Source organism: Telopea speciosissima, chromosome 10, assembly GCF_018873765.1.
Source record: "Telopea speciosissima isolate NSW1024214 ecotype Mountain lineage chromosome 10, Tspe_v1, whole genome shotgun sequence".
Lineage (NCBI taxonomy): Eukaryota > Viridiplantae > Streptophyta > Magnoliopsida > Proteales > Proteaceae > Telopea > Telopea speciosissima.
The window spans coordinates 45,797,913-45,814,196 of NC_057925.1; the positions used below are offsets into that span (position 1 = coordinate 45,797,913).

At 38.4% G+C, this 16,284-nt stretch overlaps 1 protein-coding gene across 2 annotated transcripts; it reads left to right on the plus strand.

The window, feature by feature from the left end:
- The first annotated feature begins 416 nt into the window (after positions 1 to 416).
- LOC122641615 lies at positions 417 to 5,395 on the plus strand. Of its 2 annotated transcripts, XM_043834901.1 has the most exons (6): positions 417 to 639; positions 813 to 885; positions 3,218 to 3,282; positions 3,771 to 3,880; positions 4,957 to 5,214; positions 5,272 to 5,395. In XM_043834901.1, the coding sequence occupies exons 1-5, from the start codon at positions 523 to 525 to the stop codon at positions 5,186 to 5,188; spliced, it is 597 nt and encodes a 198-aa protein (XP_043690836.1). In that variant the 5' UTR covers positions 417 to 522; the 3' UTR covers positions 5,189 to 5,214; positions 5,272 to 5,395. The 2 variants fall into 2 exon arrangements, with proteins under 2 accessions (XP_043690836.1, XP_043690834.1); XM_043834899.1 differs by having other exon boundaries at positions 4,957 to 5,395.
- Positions 5,396 to 16,284: the final 10,889 nt, after the last annotated feature.

The following is a 16,284-nucleotide window of genomic DNA, read 5'->3' on the forward strand; positions in this document are numbered from 1 at the left end:
ACCGATAGAAAAATCAAATTGAACCCAACAAAAATTGGAAATAAAAATAGGTATATATATATTCATGAAAATCGAACCGAACAATCCGATACAAAGCCGAAAACCGATTTTTTCTTATCTGGCGGCTTCAGTTGGACCAGTTGAGACGAAGACCGGTTCATACAGATGAACAGACCAATTGACACCCCTACCCCTAGTAGCTAAAATGGAGTCGCTCGCAGTCGCAGCGGTACTTTTGGGAGAGCTCCGCTTTGAACGGCTGAGATTCAGAGATCTTTTATAATAGGCGGTCGAGAAACAGAAACACCTGGAATTTTGCTCTAATCGGTTGCGTTTCTTTTTTTCCTCCAGCTTTTTCCTAAAAAATTTCAATTTCAAGGGCAAGCAAGAACGCAATAAGCATTGCTTGCTCTGGAACATCCTTGCAGTCATTCTCAATGTTAACGACTGGGAATCGAAGATATCGAGAACTGAGTTAATCGACCGGAGATCGATTCCTCAGTTCTTCACTAAATTCTTACGATGCAGCGGTTGTGGGCCTCTGGGATTTCTATTTCTGCTTCTCAGGCCGTGCCTCGGTTGAAGAGGAAAGCTTTGAACTCATGGTCCGCTGTTCAAGATACTTATTTTTCGACCAAGGTATTCTCTCTCTAAATAGTACTTTTAATGAATTTTTCGATCTTTTGGTTTTTGGTTTTCATTCTTTCATGATGAATGGTTTTTTGATTTCTCATGGATAAAGCCTAAAGGTGTGTTTTTCAGTTGCTTCGGTTCTTGATTCTTACTTTATTTGTTTTATTTTGATGTAATAGGATATTTTTGAGAGGCACCGGGTGGTATTTACGGTCTCAACTTCTTTGGCATCAATTGCTACTGCATGGTTTGGTGAGTTCTATTGGAATTTTAGATATTTAAGTTCATGATCACTTGCCCTCTTGTTGCCCTTTCGAAATACTACGAGTTACGGAATCAATTTCTGTACTTGAAATTGCTTATTGAAATGGAACTCAGCAGTGCTAAAAGGGTTGGCTTTTTAGCATCAAACTACCCCTTTCATATTTTCCTGCTGAAGTTACATCTGTGAATGACTGGTTTAACTGGGCAGAATACAACCAATGTAGTCTTGACGTTATTTTGTTTTAGGAGTTTTTCTTAAAATCCAGAAGAGGTAAAAAGAATAACGATAAGCATAGAGACCTGTATATCCACAAGGAAGCCCGGGCCAGTTATATCTATTTGTCTGATGATTCTATATTGAATGGGTACAAATTAACTAATACCCAAATCTGAATACATGGCAGCCCTACGGTTTTCCTCAGAGGACACCCGGGCATAAGATTGTTCAAGTGTGGGAAAAGGTTGATGGCCCAACACTTGAACACGAATCTGATCATATTCCACATTTAAGCCAACCAAGAAGTCATAGACCCTAATCTTGTCCACATGCATTTTATAGGAAGCAATGTCATCAACTGTAGTAGGGTGAAAATTAGAGAAGTGGTCCAACTGTTGCCGCAGGCTGCGGAGAGTAGCATAGTATTTTGAAACAGAAAGGTCTCCCTGAGTAGTGTGAAGTTCCTTTTTTCGAAGTTCATAAACTTGGGCATCATTACCAAGCTGCCCGTAGGTTTCCTTGCAAGCAGCCCAAATCTGGTCGGCAGTATTCAGAAGAAGAAAATTATGTTGTAGTTCTGAAGTATAGAGAGCCTATGAGGTATGACATGAGAACACCATTATTGGCAAGCCACTTAGCCTGAGCAGGGCCTTTATCACTGGGCTTCACACTAGTGCCATCAATCTGGTCTGTGAGACCACGGCCAGCAATGGCAAAGGAGGCTGATCTGGACCATAGACGGTAATTAGAGCCATCCAGTTTGATAGGGTTAGGTGAAAAACTATGATAATCTGTTTTGTTGTGGCTATCATGATCCGAGGTAGCTGTAGAGTTGGTAGAGTCACCCATACTGGCAGCAGAGAATGCCAAAAAATATCTTCAAGTGAAATCCCAAATATGAGAACCAGCAGCCAATAAGAACCCTATATCGATATGGTCAGGGTTTTGAAAAAAACCCTGAATTTGATGAAATCGATGAAGGATCCTAGGGGCTGAAAAAAAATCCTGCAGTGAATGGACTTGAACTGAGGATAAGGAGCCCTTAAGAATGGGAGAAAAATCTTCCTGAAATCAGATTCCAAAAAAGCCGCAGTAGCTCCAAATCCGATAGAAATAGGGTTTTGAAAAACCCTAATTTTGTTAATATCGATCTCAAGGAGGTCCTCTTCAATAAAACTGAATTGTGGGAGCCCAAATTGCTGTCGAGTGGGTCCAAATAGGTGGAGAAGAAGCCTTCAAAAAATCAGATACAGTAGTGAGCTCAAACTCCTAGATCGACAATTGTCAGGGTTTGGAAAAAGAACCTTGATTTGGTAAATATCGATCTCAAGGAGGTCTTGAAACTGTGATCAGATCTGAGATAGGTACATGAAGCAATAATAAGATATTCCTGCTGCAGTTTCTGGTCTTCAAAAAAAGGAGATGATTCCTTGTATTAGAAGTAGAAGCAATCCTCAAAGAATTGAAGCTCCAATTTGCGCAAACTGGAAGTGTTGGTTTCTATCGAGCAGAATTATGTAGTAGCATCCATGAGGTAATGGGGGCAGCAACTAGATCGAAAGATCACCTCATCAGTGCTGCCCTATGTGACAATAGAGAACAAGGGAGAAGAGAAAGGAGAAACCGAGAGAGAGAGAGAGAGAGAGAGAGAGAGAGAAAAAGAAAAAAGAAAAAACTGAAATATCGTGGGAGATGGTCCCTAATTCGAGATTAGCTCTGATACCATGTAGAGATAATTGAATTAAGGTAAGACTCTGTCGATCCTTAGATCACACAGGCCTTGTATTTATATTAAGTAGAATGATAAGGATCCAAGTACAAATAGGAATCAACCTCAGTCCTAATCATATTAGGTATTCCTAGTACAACTAGGAATACCAAACTAGGATTCGGTTGAGGGAGATAAACAATAAAAAAGGAGAAAAATAAAAGGGAATAAAGAGGAAACATCCTAATCTAACTAGAGGTACTTCCCCAATCGGTTAGGGGGCAGTCCTAATAGAATTAGGACTGCTTACCCCAATCGGGTAGGGGATAAGTAACCTATTTCAACAAAGCCTTTGCTTAAGATGGGGGACTTACATGAACTATTAAACAATGCAGGTTATTCTTTGCGGTACCTTCATCAAGCTAAGGTAGAGGAAAGGCTCGAGTCAATTGAAAATGCTGTGAGTTTTTGGTTCCAATTATATCTCTAGGCCAAGTTACTTGCTCATTTTACTTTCCTCACAATACTTGTATCTTTCCAATTGACATATTCTATTATTGCTTTTTCACTTGGAACTTTAATAAGCAAAAAAAAAAGACATTTAGATTGGTTACAGTTGGCATTCAGTTTTATAGATTGTTTGAATTTGGATCAGATATGTTGTCAAAATGCAAACTGTACCATACACAATATATTCGGCCTATGTCAAATTACTTATAATGGTTTTACCTCCTAGAGTTTTCCTCTCAGTTGTAGGAGCAACTGCTTTTTATTAAGGAGAAGATTAGTGTGGTATTTATGCAAGTGGAAACCTTCTGGCTTTTTTGTCCTAGTTGTGACTTGTGATTAATTTTTTCTGCTGCTGCGGCTCTCTCTCTCTCTCTCTCTCTCTCTCTCTCTCTCTCTCTCTCTGACATGAGAGTAACTAGATTCTTATTTTGTTGGCAGATGAAAAACAATTCTCATATTGAACATGCTGAGATTAAGAATATGGTTGGTTCAGGAAATGTCAGCACCGCAGCTTGTGTTGCCACTGCTGGAACATCTTTAGTTATTGGGTTTGTTCTTATACATTTACTGTGAAATTGTTGTTTCTTTCTTTTTTTATATCTTTCAAAGACAAAACTGCCTTACGCTAATAGAGTTGTTAATCCATTCTGAAAATGTGATGTTCATTATGGTAGTAAATGTTTACATGTCACGACCTGCCACTTCCAAATGGCAGTGCATGGTTGGTCCTTGCGATAGACGACCAACCACACACCCAACCCATGGTACAACTTCAGCTCCCATTGGGTAAAGGAGGTGGCTAAAAGGGGGCCCAAAGTTTCAGAATAATTTGTGATCACAATTTCCCTTCTGCTATCTCCTGTGACACTTTCATGCGGTGTAAACTTTAAGCCACTTGCCTTGCTCATTTGAGGTTGATATTCTATCACTGAGATCGTTGCTGGGTTATCATATCACTAGACATGCTGATCAGAAGTGCCTTTAAGCTATGGTATTATTATGATTTAACTGAACGTAGTTTGCTAGATGGATCGAATCATCTATTCTCTTATAGGACAGTTGGGAGTTGTAAACTGTGTTGGTGATTGAGAAAAAAATGTAAAATTTGCACCAGGAAACTGGAAAAAGGTTTATTGGCCCTAGAGCCTAGAGGTATGTATGTGCGGTGTGTGCATGTGTGCAACACATGTGCACATTCGTTTATGTTTAGAAGTGCCCGCTGTTTGCATTTGTCCAATGCATGTGAACATTCATTTATGCTTACAAGAACAATCTGGTTTAGAGGATTTAATCTTGTGTCTTGACATGGGATTGAAGGAATTTGTAGCTTGTTTTGTGTAAATAGCATATGTTTATGAGCACCCTATAGTTTGAAGGGTTCTTCCATTGCCATGTTGTGGACTTCAAGAACTTTATAGCATGTGCACCAAAGCTCTTAGCCCATGCAGATTGATAAATGGCCAAATTTATGTCCTTGGCACTATTCTAGTGTTATTTATTTGGGGGAATCTTTTGGGGGGTTTGAGGGAGGGTGTGAAGTTGGGTTGGGGTATTGACTGGAATCTCGTCCGGACCAGCACCAAAGTTTTACTGTCCTTATATTTCTATATTTTCAATCTTGCAGGTATGGCTTGGGTTGGAGAGGTGGCATATGGTATGCAAATAGGAAGTTCAGACAGGAGCAAATGAAGTTGCTTGGGCAGATTAAGCCCAGGAGGTGGCAGATGCAGTTTTTAAAAAGGCCAAACGCAAGACACAGAGGACCAGAAAGTGCTGTTAAAACTCCCGAAGCACTGCACTCTAACATCTCTACTACGACCACCACGACGGCCACACCTACTTCCCAAACTGTCTAATTAGCTTGTCAATAGTTTTTCTATTAAATTTTTTACAGAAAGAGCATAAGGAAAACAAAACTTTGAGGTGAACTGGGTCCTAGTTAATTTTCAATTGTAACTGACGAGCTTACCACCTTAGGATGGAATACTGTTTCCATTCATGATTAGTTTGTACTTGTCTTCCTTGAGCTCGTTGCTTTTAAAAGGAAAGTTTATACTGTGAAATATCTGCAGTAAGGTGCTTCTAAACCATAGTAAAGAGTAATTTTAATCTTGATTTTGTTTCTTTCTAACAAGAGAACAGAATTTCAACTTCTTTTTTTCTTTTTAAGAAATTTTATTGAATATATAAAAAGAGGCAAACAAGCCTATGACAGAATATTGGCAAAGAAAGCTAAAGCTTAAAAAGGGGGAACTTAGTCCTAAACCATATTGGCGAGGGTTTCAAGCCACTCGCTTACCCGAGAAAAATAATAAAACAAGCCTATGGGTGATCTGTGAGGCGCACCGAAGGGGTCTTTGCCATATTTGATCGTCGGGGGATCTCAGCATATATACCAGGTCGATCAAAAACCACACGAGCCAAAAGAGCATCCTCCTCTGGTGAAAAGGGAGATGACGTCTCCTTTTCAACTAGGGGTCGTTCTACTATCGTGTCTATCGCTTTAACACCACGCTTTGTCTTCTTTAGACGAGTTCTACCAATAACTGGAGTTGCCATACGGCCACAAATACGACCACCTCGAGGGGCATTCCTACAGCCATCACGATTTTTTTGACCCAACACCTGAGTCCACCCACCTTGCATCTCCTCATGATCAAATTGGTCATAATCCGATCCACCCACATCTGACCCAGATACACAAGCAGAACCCATACCCATATTTAGACTCGAATCCACTCCATCCAACCCACCTACGTGAGAAGATCACTCCTTATTTGAACATAAAGACTCCTTTCCCAACTCAATCTCCACCTCGTCATTCCTTTCAAAATCCTTATTTGAAAATAAATAGTCCTTTCCCAACTCAATCTCCACCTCATCATTACTTTTAAATCCAATATTCTTTGTTGCAATAAAATCTCTATGTTGATTGTCATCATCCTCATCTACAACCGTATGAGAATCCACAATGGGATCAAGATGATTAGCATCTTTGATAGACAAATCTTTACCTACCAAATTAGCACCAATATCTTCAGTATTGGACTCCAACGAATCCTCCTCCAAGTCCGCCAACAATGCAAAATCGTTATCAACAATAACCGACTTCACTTTATTCTCTCCAATGGTTTCAAAATTTAAAATCTTTGGAGAAGAAATAGGAAGGTTACTTGGAGTTGCAAAATTGGATATCACCAAAGATTTCGCTCCTTTCCTAGTGGGAGAAAGCGTAATCCCAGCAGATCTGCCTCCCCCAATGGCGCCTAAATTTGAATTTTGAACCTTAGCCCCATCACCACCGTGCTTGGCTTGAGCACCACCACCAAGAGCTGCTCCGGCCACCTGAGAGAGACCTGCACCAGACTTCACCCCCCACTCTTTCCGGCTATTACCCTTCTGTGGAGCTTGGTTAACACCACATTGTTTGGTGTTGTGGCCAAAAGTCATGCAGCAGCTGCAGCGAGGAGGGTACCATTCATACTTCACTTTTTGATAAAAAAAAACCAGCCCTTCGTCATCGTGAACAGCCACTTGTTCCGGGAGATCATGAGTAGCTTCAATTTCTACACACAAACGGGCAAAGGAGAGCCGCTCCTTCGCCTTTGTCATTTTATCAGTGGCAATCGGCTTGCCAATAACACTTGCAATTGAACTCAAAGCCTCCACATTCCAGAAATGAAATGGAAGGTTGGGGAAGGTCACCCAGACAGGAATTGAGTTCAGTTCAACCTTTTCAAGCTTCATTCCTGGTTTCCAAGGCCGAAGGATTAAGGGTCTTCGCTACACAGTCCATGGCCCTCCTTCCAAAACTTTGACTTTGTCTTCCTCCAAATTGAATCTGAAAACAAAAAATCCACTCTCTAAAAAATTAACATCCACGTGCCCCGAAATCCGCCATTGCCTCAAGAGAACTTCCTTAACAAATGTTAAATCACTCTGAGCCATCTAGTTTGGTGTTTGGTTTTTGGTTGGCATTGGAATAGGAATTGATGAAACAGAACCTTGTAGCTTTCAGCAGCAATTGGGCAATTTCATTATTTTATGAAGGTCAGAGGTCTTGTTCAGTAGGGAACCCATACTTCTGTCCAAGGAGAATAGAGAGCAATGGGGTCTCATGGCTCATTATGTTGGAGGGCCTGAGACAGAATTCCTACTCCGGTATCCTGAGAATCTTTTTTTCTTTTATAAAATATCAAATTAATCTCTGAGCCACTTGTTTAGGACTTAAAATTTGATGATAAGATTAATGTTGGGTTCGATATCACCTTGTTTTACTATAACATACGGGTGTCAAAATGTGAAACTAACTGGTGAAATCGGACTGAACCGACCCGTACTAGACTGACTCAAGGCTTATTGGATCAGTGGATTAGGGTATTGTGAAACTGGTCGACCGAAATCGAACCCAAGCTAATATAAACCTGATAAGAAAATGATACCAATCCGACAATCATAAAAAAAAACATGTTTTTTTTTCCATAATTATGTATGAGGAGAGGGACGGGTATGCTAGTGGTATATTATATGCTAGCACCCTATATGTTGTCTCTCTTTCTCCTTCAAAATGACTTCCGTACCCCTCAAAAGGAGTAAAAGAGAGATAGACAAATAGGGTGCAAGCTTACGGTATGTCGCAAGCATACCAAGCCTTTAACCTTATATATACATACATGGATGAAGCTTCACATCCAAGAGATCTGGTGCAGCAGCAAGGATGTTTGTTCCCTACCCCATCCCAGATTCTCTTGGCCTTGGAATGCCCTCTCTTGCTTCTACAATTATCTGAGGCAACTATGAATTTTAAGAGTCTTGTTTTTCTCCCAAACAAGGATGCTAAATCTCTACAACTAACCAGGAAAATCGCTTTTCAAGCTCTCGGAAAACCATAATTTTGTAAATTTTGATTCTAATGTTGTATCTGATACGTTCACTAGTTAATACAATTTCAAAGGCCTTCTTGATGGAGGAGGGGTTTCATTTTCCTGTTATAGAACTTATATATATATGAGATGATGAGGGAAAGGAGTAAGGAGACCGTGTATTCTGTATGTATTTTGTTTGTTATATTTAATAAAGTTTCTTTTCTTGGCAAAAAACAAGTTCTAAACATTTAACCTTGTGAATATGATAATGTAGTCAGAATATCCTTCAAATTTGGGGGCTAAGGGTGTCAAAGTTCAGCCCAAACCTGTTGGACCGATCAAAATCGACCAATTCAGCCAATCGAATTGAACCGAACAAACCCTTGTCATTTTTGTTTTGGATTGGGGTTTTATGAACCTGGTAGAAATCAAAATCAAATTGGACCGATCGAAACCGAAAAGTAGGTCTAACCCGATAAAAAATCGAGACCGGACCGATAGTAACCCAATATAAGAAATCAAAAAACCAGAAATTTCACATTGATTTCCTTATGTATACATGTAAAGCCGAAAATACACCAGGCCAAACCCAATGGTAGCCCAATTACAAGCCACTAACAAAATAACCTATAATAAACTGGACCAAACAACCGAAACCGAAACTTCCTAAATGTTTTGGTTTCGAGTCGGCCTAGTAACAGATTGGAATTGATTCAGCTCGACAAAAATCCAACTGAACTGACCAATTGACATCAGCATATAGCATGTGGGATTTTGTGGGCTGGTAGCTAGCTGAGAGTGTTAATGGCCATTACATCGGGTAGATTGGGATCATTTACAACAAATAGATTTGGGTGGGATAGGGTTTAAAAACTGAAAATCGGGATTTGGATTGGAGGTGAGAAATTAGCCAGAATCAGCCAAAACATGTCCAAACCCTAGAATCCGTATAAGGATCGACTAACTAGATCGGTTGACCTGATCCTGACTCTTGAAACCCTGGTGGAAATCAATAGAATTCCAACGTGGCCCATTATCACAACTTTGAACCATAATTTTATCAAATAGATCTCCTTAGATAATGATGCAAGCCTTAATATAGGTTATTGAACTCAGATAGGGAAAATGATAGAAATAGACTCCAATAATCTTAAACTTGAATTCAGAATTTTTTAAAACCGTGCAAGATTAGTAAAGTAAGCATAACTCTCTGGATATAACTCGTAATGAGATGATTTTAAACCCAAAAGAAAGAATACTCGTAGGGCTAAAACTTTCGTGAAGAAAGTTTTCTCTGATTTTGACTTTAGATTGATGAAAATAAGCTGAGAGCTTAGACCTTCTACAAATCTGAATTATGAAATTGAGAACCAAAAAAATATATTTTTCATGGGTTTTTGTAAAATGATATATCTAAGGACCTCTCTTCTAGGGTGTGTAGCAGTACCAAGAGTGTTGTTGTAACTCTTCTAGGATGCAAGTAACACTATGGAAAGCACCAACTCTTCAAAGATGGTAAGAAACTCTTCAAGGTTTCAGCAAATGAACTTTTCTAGGTTAAAAAAGGAGAACTCATCATGTTTCTAACACATGCTCAAAGTAATTTTCATTCAACATATTCTAGTCTCCATTACAAATAAATTAAGTAAGCGAAACAAAAGAAATCCTAAAAGCTCCTACGATATCTCAGTCGTTGATTTTCAAAGGTTGAGATTACATGCTTAATTCTCCAAGAAAATGAAAATTCTAGAAAACAAGTAATTAAAAGTAGATTCCATGACATAGGGATTGTTCCAATGTGCCTTGATGCAAACTCCAAGGTTGAAGTGGGTGTCCCAATAGAAAAGAACTTAGAAGATGTTTGTTGCTTTGCAGTCGTTAAGGAAGACTCTCTTGGACTAATAGAATTTTGTAGTTTTCAAGGAAAACTCTTGAAAGTGGTCTTCTTTGTAGTCTTCAAGAAAAACTCTTGGGAGAAGTTGTTAAAGAAGCTTGGACTAAAAGAATCTTTAGGAGAAGAGTTGTCACATCATCTTCCACTAAGAATTTTTTCACATCATCAGTCCACTAGGATACCTCAAGAGGCATTATAGAGATTTTTCATTAACAAGGACCTAGTTAATCTTGGGCTGGTTCTTTTTTTGGGTATGGTGGTCTTGAAGTCTGGCCTTGCTTGGGCTAGTTTTGTGATAGATGTGGGTTGGGCCTGCATCAGATAATCATGAACCCACCTATAAACTTTTTTTTTCTCATTATACCTAGAGTGATTCATTCAATTAAATGACACTAACCATATTATAAAGATCATGCAACCAATTTGCTAATCAAGTTTTAACACCAATACAAGTATTAACTAGGGTTCAAAATATGGATCGAAGTTGTACTAAAACAATTTATGGGGAAAGGTTATTGTTCGGTCACTGAGCCCTTACACCAGCGCGAGGGCCAATGAAGAGGTGAGCATGTGTATCTAACAGCAGGGGTACGACGATCATTTTGGCCCTCTTATGTGTGGGTGATAGGAAAAAGAACATGGCATGATCGTATGGCCTCTGCGTCTAGGTCTCTTTGAGTTAAAACGGGAACGGCAAAAAAATGATGTTCAGTACGGACGTGTTTTAAACGTCTCAAAATTTAAAAGGAACGAACAAAAAAATAATCAAATATTTTGAAAACGGAAAAAAAAAAATTTGAAATTGGACAATACGAGAATTAAAGTTTTGATTTGAAAATTACGATACTAAAAAACAGCAATATATACACAATAGAAGAAGAAAACATTAAGTTAATTAACACTCACTTTGATTTGGAACAAAATTTCAATTCATTTTTCTCGACGAATATTGAAATTTTTATAATGGATGTTGAGTTAGTGCTCAAAATAGCATGTAACTGACTTGCATGTATGCCATTGTAGATAGTTTAATGTAATATTTATATGATACATTCCCTGATTAAATTACATAATTATACTTTGATTATCAAATTAAATGGAGTATTGATGTCCCTTGCTAAAAATTCCATCTCAATTAAAATACATGTACCTTTATTGATTTTTTGTGAAACGATGTACAAGTAAAATGATTTTAGTCTCACAACGATGAAATCTGGAAGGGAGAGGATAAGGGTGGGCTTTAAAAGGTGAGGTGTATTGTTACAATATAAAACATAACTTATTTCATAGCAGATCTAAACATAGCAGGAATGTTCCTCCGGATCTCCGACACTCACTGTGTTCTCTAGTGGGGATTAAAGAGATGGCACCTGATGCTATTTATTTGGGTACTAACTTATTTCATGACAGATCTAAACATAGAGAGCTGGAGGGGGTGCTTGCTAGAATGCAAAGAAAGCTTGCGGCTTGAAAATCTAATCTCCTTACCTATGCCGGTCGGGGTGTTCTGATTCAATTTGTGCTTGCCTCAACACCTACTTTCTTAATGAATTGTTTTAGATTTTCTCTGTCCACTTGCCGTAAAATTGATTCTTTATGTCTTAACTTTTGGCTAGGGAATTGTAGTAGTGCTAAAAGAAAAGCATCTTTAATCTCTTGGGATAGGATGTGCAAACCAAAACAGCTTGGAGGTCTTGGTTTTTGCAAAGCTGGACACCACAATACTGCCCTCTTGATTAAACTGGGTTGGCGACTGCTCATTGAACCTCAATCGCTGTGGGCTAAGGTGCTCAAAGCCAAATATTTCCATAAGCAATCGTTATTCGACCCCGCAGTGAGAAAGAAAAAAGGCTCTTGGGTATGGAATAGTATTTCACATATTATCCCACACCTGCAAAAATTGGTGATCAAGAAAATTGGTAATGGTTCTTCTACTTTCTTTTGGTTTGACACTTAGGTTCCTAATATGTCAAGTAACCTTGCTGACACCCTTCCTTACCCTACAACTCATGTTGACAATACAACGTTGGTTAATTTTTGTTTACATGATAATCATTGGAACTCTGATCTGCTTAATATTATGGTCCCATCATCTATTTCTTCTTTTATACAATCTATTAGTCTTACTGATTCTGACGATAGGTGGTGGTGTATTAAGGCTAAAAATGGTATTCTTACCACCAAGGTGGCTGCTCTTGAATTGATTCCTTGTTGTACTAGTGATTGTGTTGTTGCTTGGTGGAAGTTCTTTTAGAAAATTTTGATTCATCCTAAATTTAAATTCTTCGTGTGGCGTGTGCTAAATGCAAGAATTCCCACAAAGGATACTCTCTCGAAGTGGATCCAGATTGACTCCACATGCGCTCTTTATGGATCTAGTGTTGAATCATTATGGCACCTCTTCCTTTCTTGTGATTGGGTCAAACACATTTGGGTGGGAGGTCCTTTGGGGCTACGAACCGATTCTCTGGCCTTGAATGATTTTAAATCCACATGTCTGTTCTTTTTCCTCCAGTTCAAGTCAAACAAGTACCTTCTCCGTTGGTTTTTCAGTGTGTTTTTTATAACTTGCTACTTTGTCTGAGCTGTTAGAAATAAGGTTGTGGTTGGTCAACAGCTACCTAATCCTATGTGGGTTATGAACAATGTTCAAAACTGGATTTCGGATTTGGAATTATGCCCCCCCCTCCACTTTTTCATCCCCAATTGCAATGGATGATTCTACTACATTATCTCTTTCTTCTTCTTCCTTTAAGTGGCCTATGCTTACCTTCCCTGTTTTAATCTGTGCAGGATACTCTAGTAGTGGACTAACTACAGCTAGGTGGTCATATTTCTTTTTGATACATGGCAAGCTAAAGTTTTTTGATACAGGAACTATTCAGTGTACAGATGAATTAGCAGCAGTTCTTTTTGCAATTAGGAAGGGATGTCACCATGCAGCCGGCATTGGGTAGCAGATTAAAGAGATTTGGGTTGATAATGACCTCATTACAGAGACTCTACCATCTTCAACCAAATGCTTATGACCGTGGTTTCTTTTTAAAGACTTTCTACATCTATCTAATGTCGCTCAAAATGTAAAGTTCACCAGGTTGCGTGATAAATTTTGTCTCACGATAGCTAGGAACTTGACTAAAAATAGTTGCTTACATAATGTACCTGCTCCTGTAAGTTAGCTTCGACTTTCTGTTTTTTTTATCATTAAAAAAAAAAAAAAAAAAAAAAAAAAAGGAAAGACAACTTGAAAAGCAGGTTGATAGCTGTCGTTTTCAAGAAAGTTGTTTGCTTTTAATGTGGATGGTGAGTTGTAGTTTTTCCAAGTATTTAATACTTTTTTTTCAAGTTTTTGTTTTTTTAATTGAAAAAACACAAATGCACATTTTAAACGCGTTCTAATTGGATAGTCTTGTCGACCCATTTTTTGCCGACTCTTTAACAGTAAGGTAGGAGTTTGCATTTAAAAATGTAAAATATGATATAATCGTATTATATGTGTTTTAAACGCGAATTAACTAACTAGGGTCCAAGCACAGCCTCCCTGAAATGACCATCATGTCCCCTATAAAATGAAAAATTCTCCTTGTTGATGCCCATGTTCGTCCCCATTGGCCCCCTTCTAGTACAAGAACTATGCGGTGGGACAGCGTTCATCTTCCCCATAATTTATTAGAAGATGTCATAAATCTAATGTAAATATTAAAGATTATAGACCTGTTACAACTTCTTATAACTATAAATACATTTTTTACCCAAATATCATGATTGTTTTTTGTTGATATTTGACCAATAAGATGACAATGGTCCCTTATTACATAGTCATCTAATGTCTAAACAATGCATAAACTTTTTATGAGAAAAAAAATCCCCATGATGCTAGATTGGGGATTCCTTCTCACCCCCTCTCATAATGAGTGGTGGGATTTTTTCTGATACTTTCTCTCTCCAGACAAAATGCAGGTCTTACTGAACGGATTCGTCTCTCAGACTCTCACCCCCTCATTGTTGCAGTTTTCCACTCTAGCGTTGTGCGAAACCTTTGTCTATATTTTATTTGATCTCACAAGTTCAGTAACGTTGCAGAATTTTACAACAATGTAAAACTTTCTAGTAGGCTGACCCAAATATATATCATGTGGAAGATAAGATTAGGTCCAAGTTTTGTGGACAATAAGACCACAATGTCCCTTTACTCACATATTAAATTTGCTCCAACATGAAGTGTCATGAACGTAGCCCCACCAATGGCACAGTATTGTACGCTTTGACAGGTGAGCTTCACAGCTTTAAAGCGTGTCATGCCAAGTAAGAGATGTCATAGCATATATGACATTCCACGACACATCCCTAGGTGATATTGGATTTTATGTGGTTCCACATCCATACTTCCCTTATGGATATATTCTCGACAGTCAAATCCTACTTGGCTCTGATACTAATGAAGTACCACAAATCCGACCCCACTGATAGCTCGATATGGTCCATTTTGACAGATGAGCCTTATAGTTTTGAAATGCATCGTGTCAAGTAAGGGAGGTCATAGCATATATGTGCATTTCATGACACATCCCCAAGCGTTGTGGGATTTTTCGTGGCTCTATATTCACACTTTTATTACGGATATATTCCTAACACTCAAAATCAACCTGGTTCTGATACCAATGAAGTGCCACGCATGTGGCCACACCGATGGCACAATATTATCCATTTTGACAAGTGGATCTCACAGCTTTAAAATACGTCATGCTAGGTAAGGGAGGTCATATCATATATGCATATTTGATGGTACATTGAGATGATGGATTTTCTGTGGTTCAAGATTCATATTTTTACCGTGGATATGTTCCCGACAGTCAAACCCAATTGGTTCTGATACCAATGAAGTGCCACGAATCCGACCCCATCGATGGCTCAATATTGTAGGTTTTGGTAGGTGGGCCTCTGATCGAGTTGCATTTATATTTGTATTTCTTATTTAATTTAGCAGCTATTATCCAATAATTATAATTTATTGCACTAAAATACTTGAATTATTGGTTATTATAAAGATATTGGAATTTGCAGATATTTGATGCTAAAGGGGGCAGCTTGAGAATGCATTATAGAAAATGGACGTGAGTGTAATTTAGAAAGATGAAAGATTTAAATGTCCTATTTATCTGTCTTTTCAATCATCACTTCATAATTATTCTCCATTATCTCTTTCTTTTTTCTAATTTTAAAACTCATCTCATCATCTCCCCATCTCTCTCTCATCTCCATCTTATACTTAGTCTACCTCTCTCTTTTAGTTTCCTATTCCAACTCCATTATCTTTTTCTTTTTCTTATTTAAAAATCACCCCATCATCTCTCCATCTCTCATCCTCATCTCATACGTAAACCTCTCTCTCTTTCTTTTGCTCTCCTATTTCAATCCGATTCTCCTTTATCTTTATTTTTTTCTAATTTAAAAAACTCATCTCACATTTTCTCACGGAGGAAAAGGGACTCATTAAAAAGGGGGTTAAAATATAGATTGAAGATCTATCCACCCACCGAGAGCAAGAGAGGAGAGGGAATACGATACTCATGCATCTAAGAGATGAGAGAGGGTCTTAGGGTTTCTACTTGGAAACTTTGAGATCACCATTGCTACCGTTGCTGCCATGAAGATCGACTATAGCTGTGCTCCCTTGATCACCATATGTAGCTAAATTCCCAACCTATTCTCATGGAGATGAAACTTTGTGAAGTTAATTTATTTTATTTTCTTTAAAAAACATCTTGTGAAGTAAGGAAGGACATAACATATATGCACATTCCATGATGAATTTTTCGTGGTTGTATATCCACATTTCTACTGCGAATATATTTTTAACACTCAAAAACAACCTACATCTGATACCAATGAAGTGTCACTCACCCGGTCACATCGATGGCACGATATTGTCCACCCTGGCAAGTAGATCTCACTGCTTTAAAATGCGTCTGCAGACACCCCAATTTTGCCCTTAGGGTTTTCAAAAGCCATAGAACACCCAGGGGCATTCTGGTCATTTTTAAACTAATCCTGCACCCCCGAACTAACCTAGATCATATCCGTCGACCAAATAATCCATGGAATCAAAAAAATTAATTAAATGCAAAATTGAACCAATCCAAGCCCAAACCAGCCTTAATAAGTTGAAATCCAATTAGAAGGGCATTTGGGT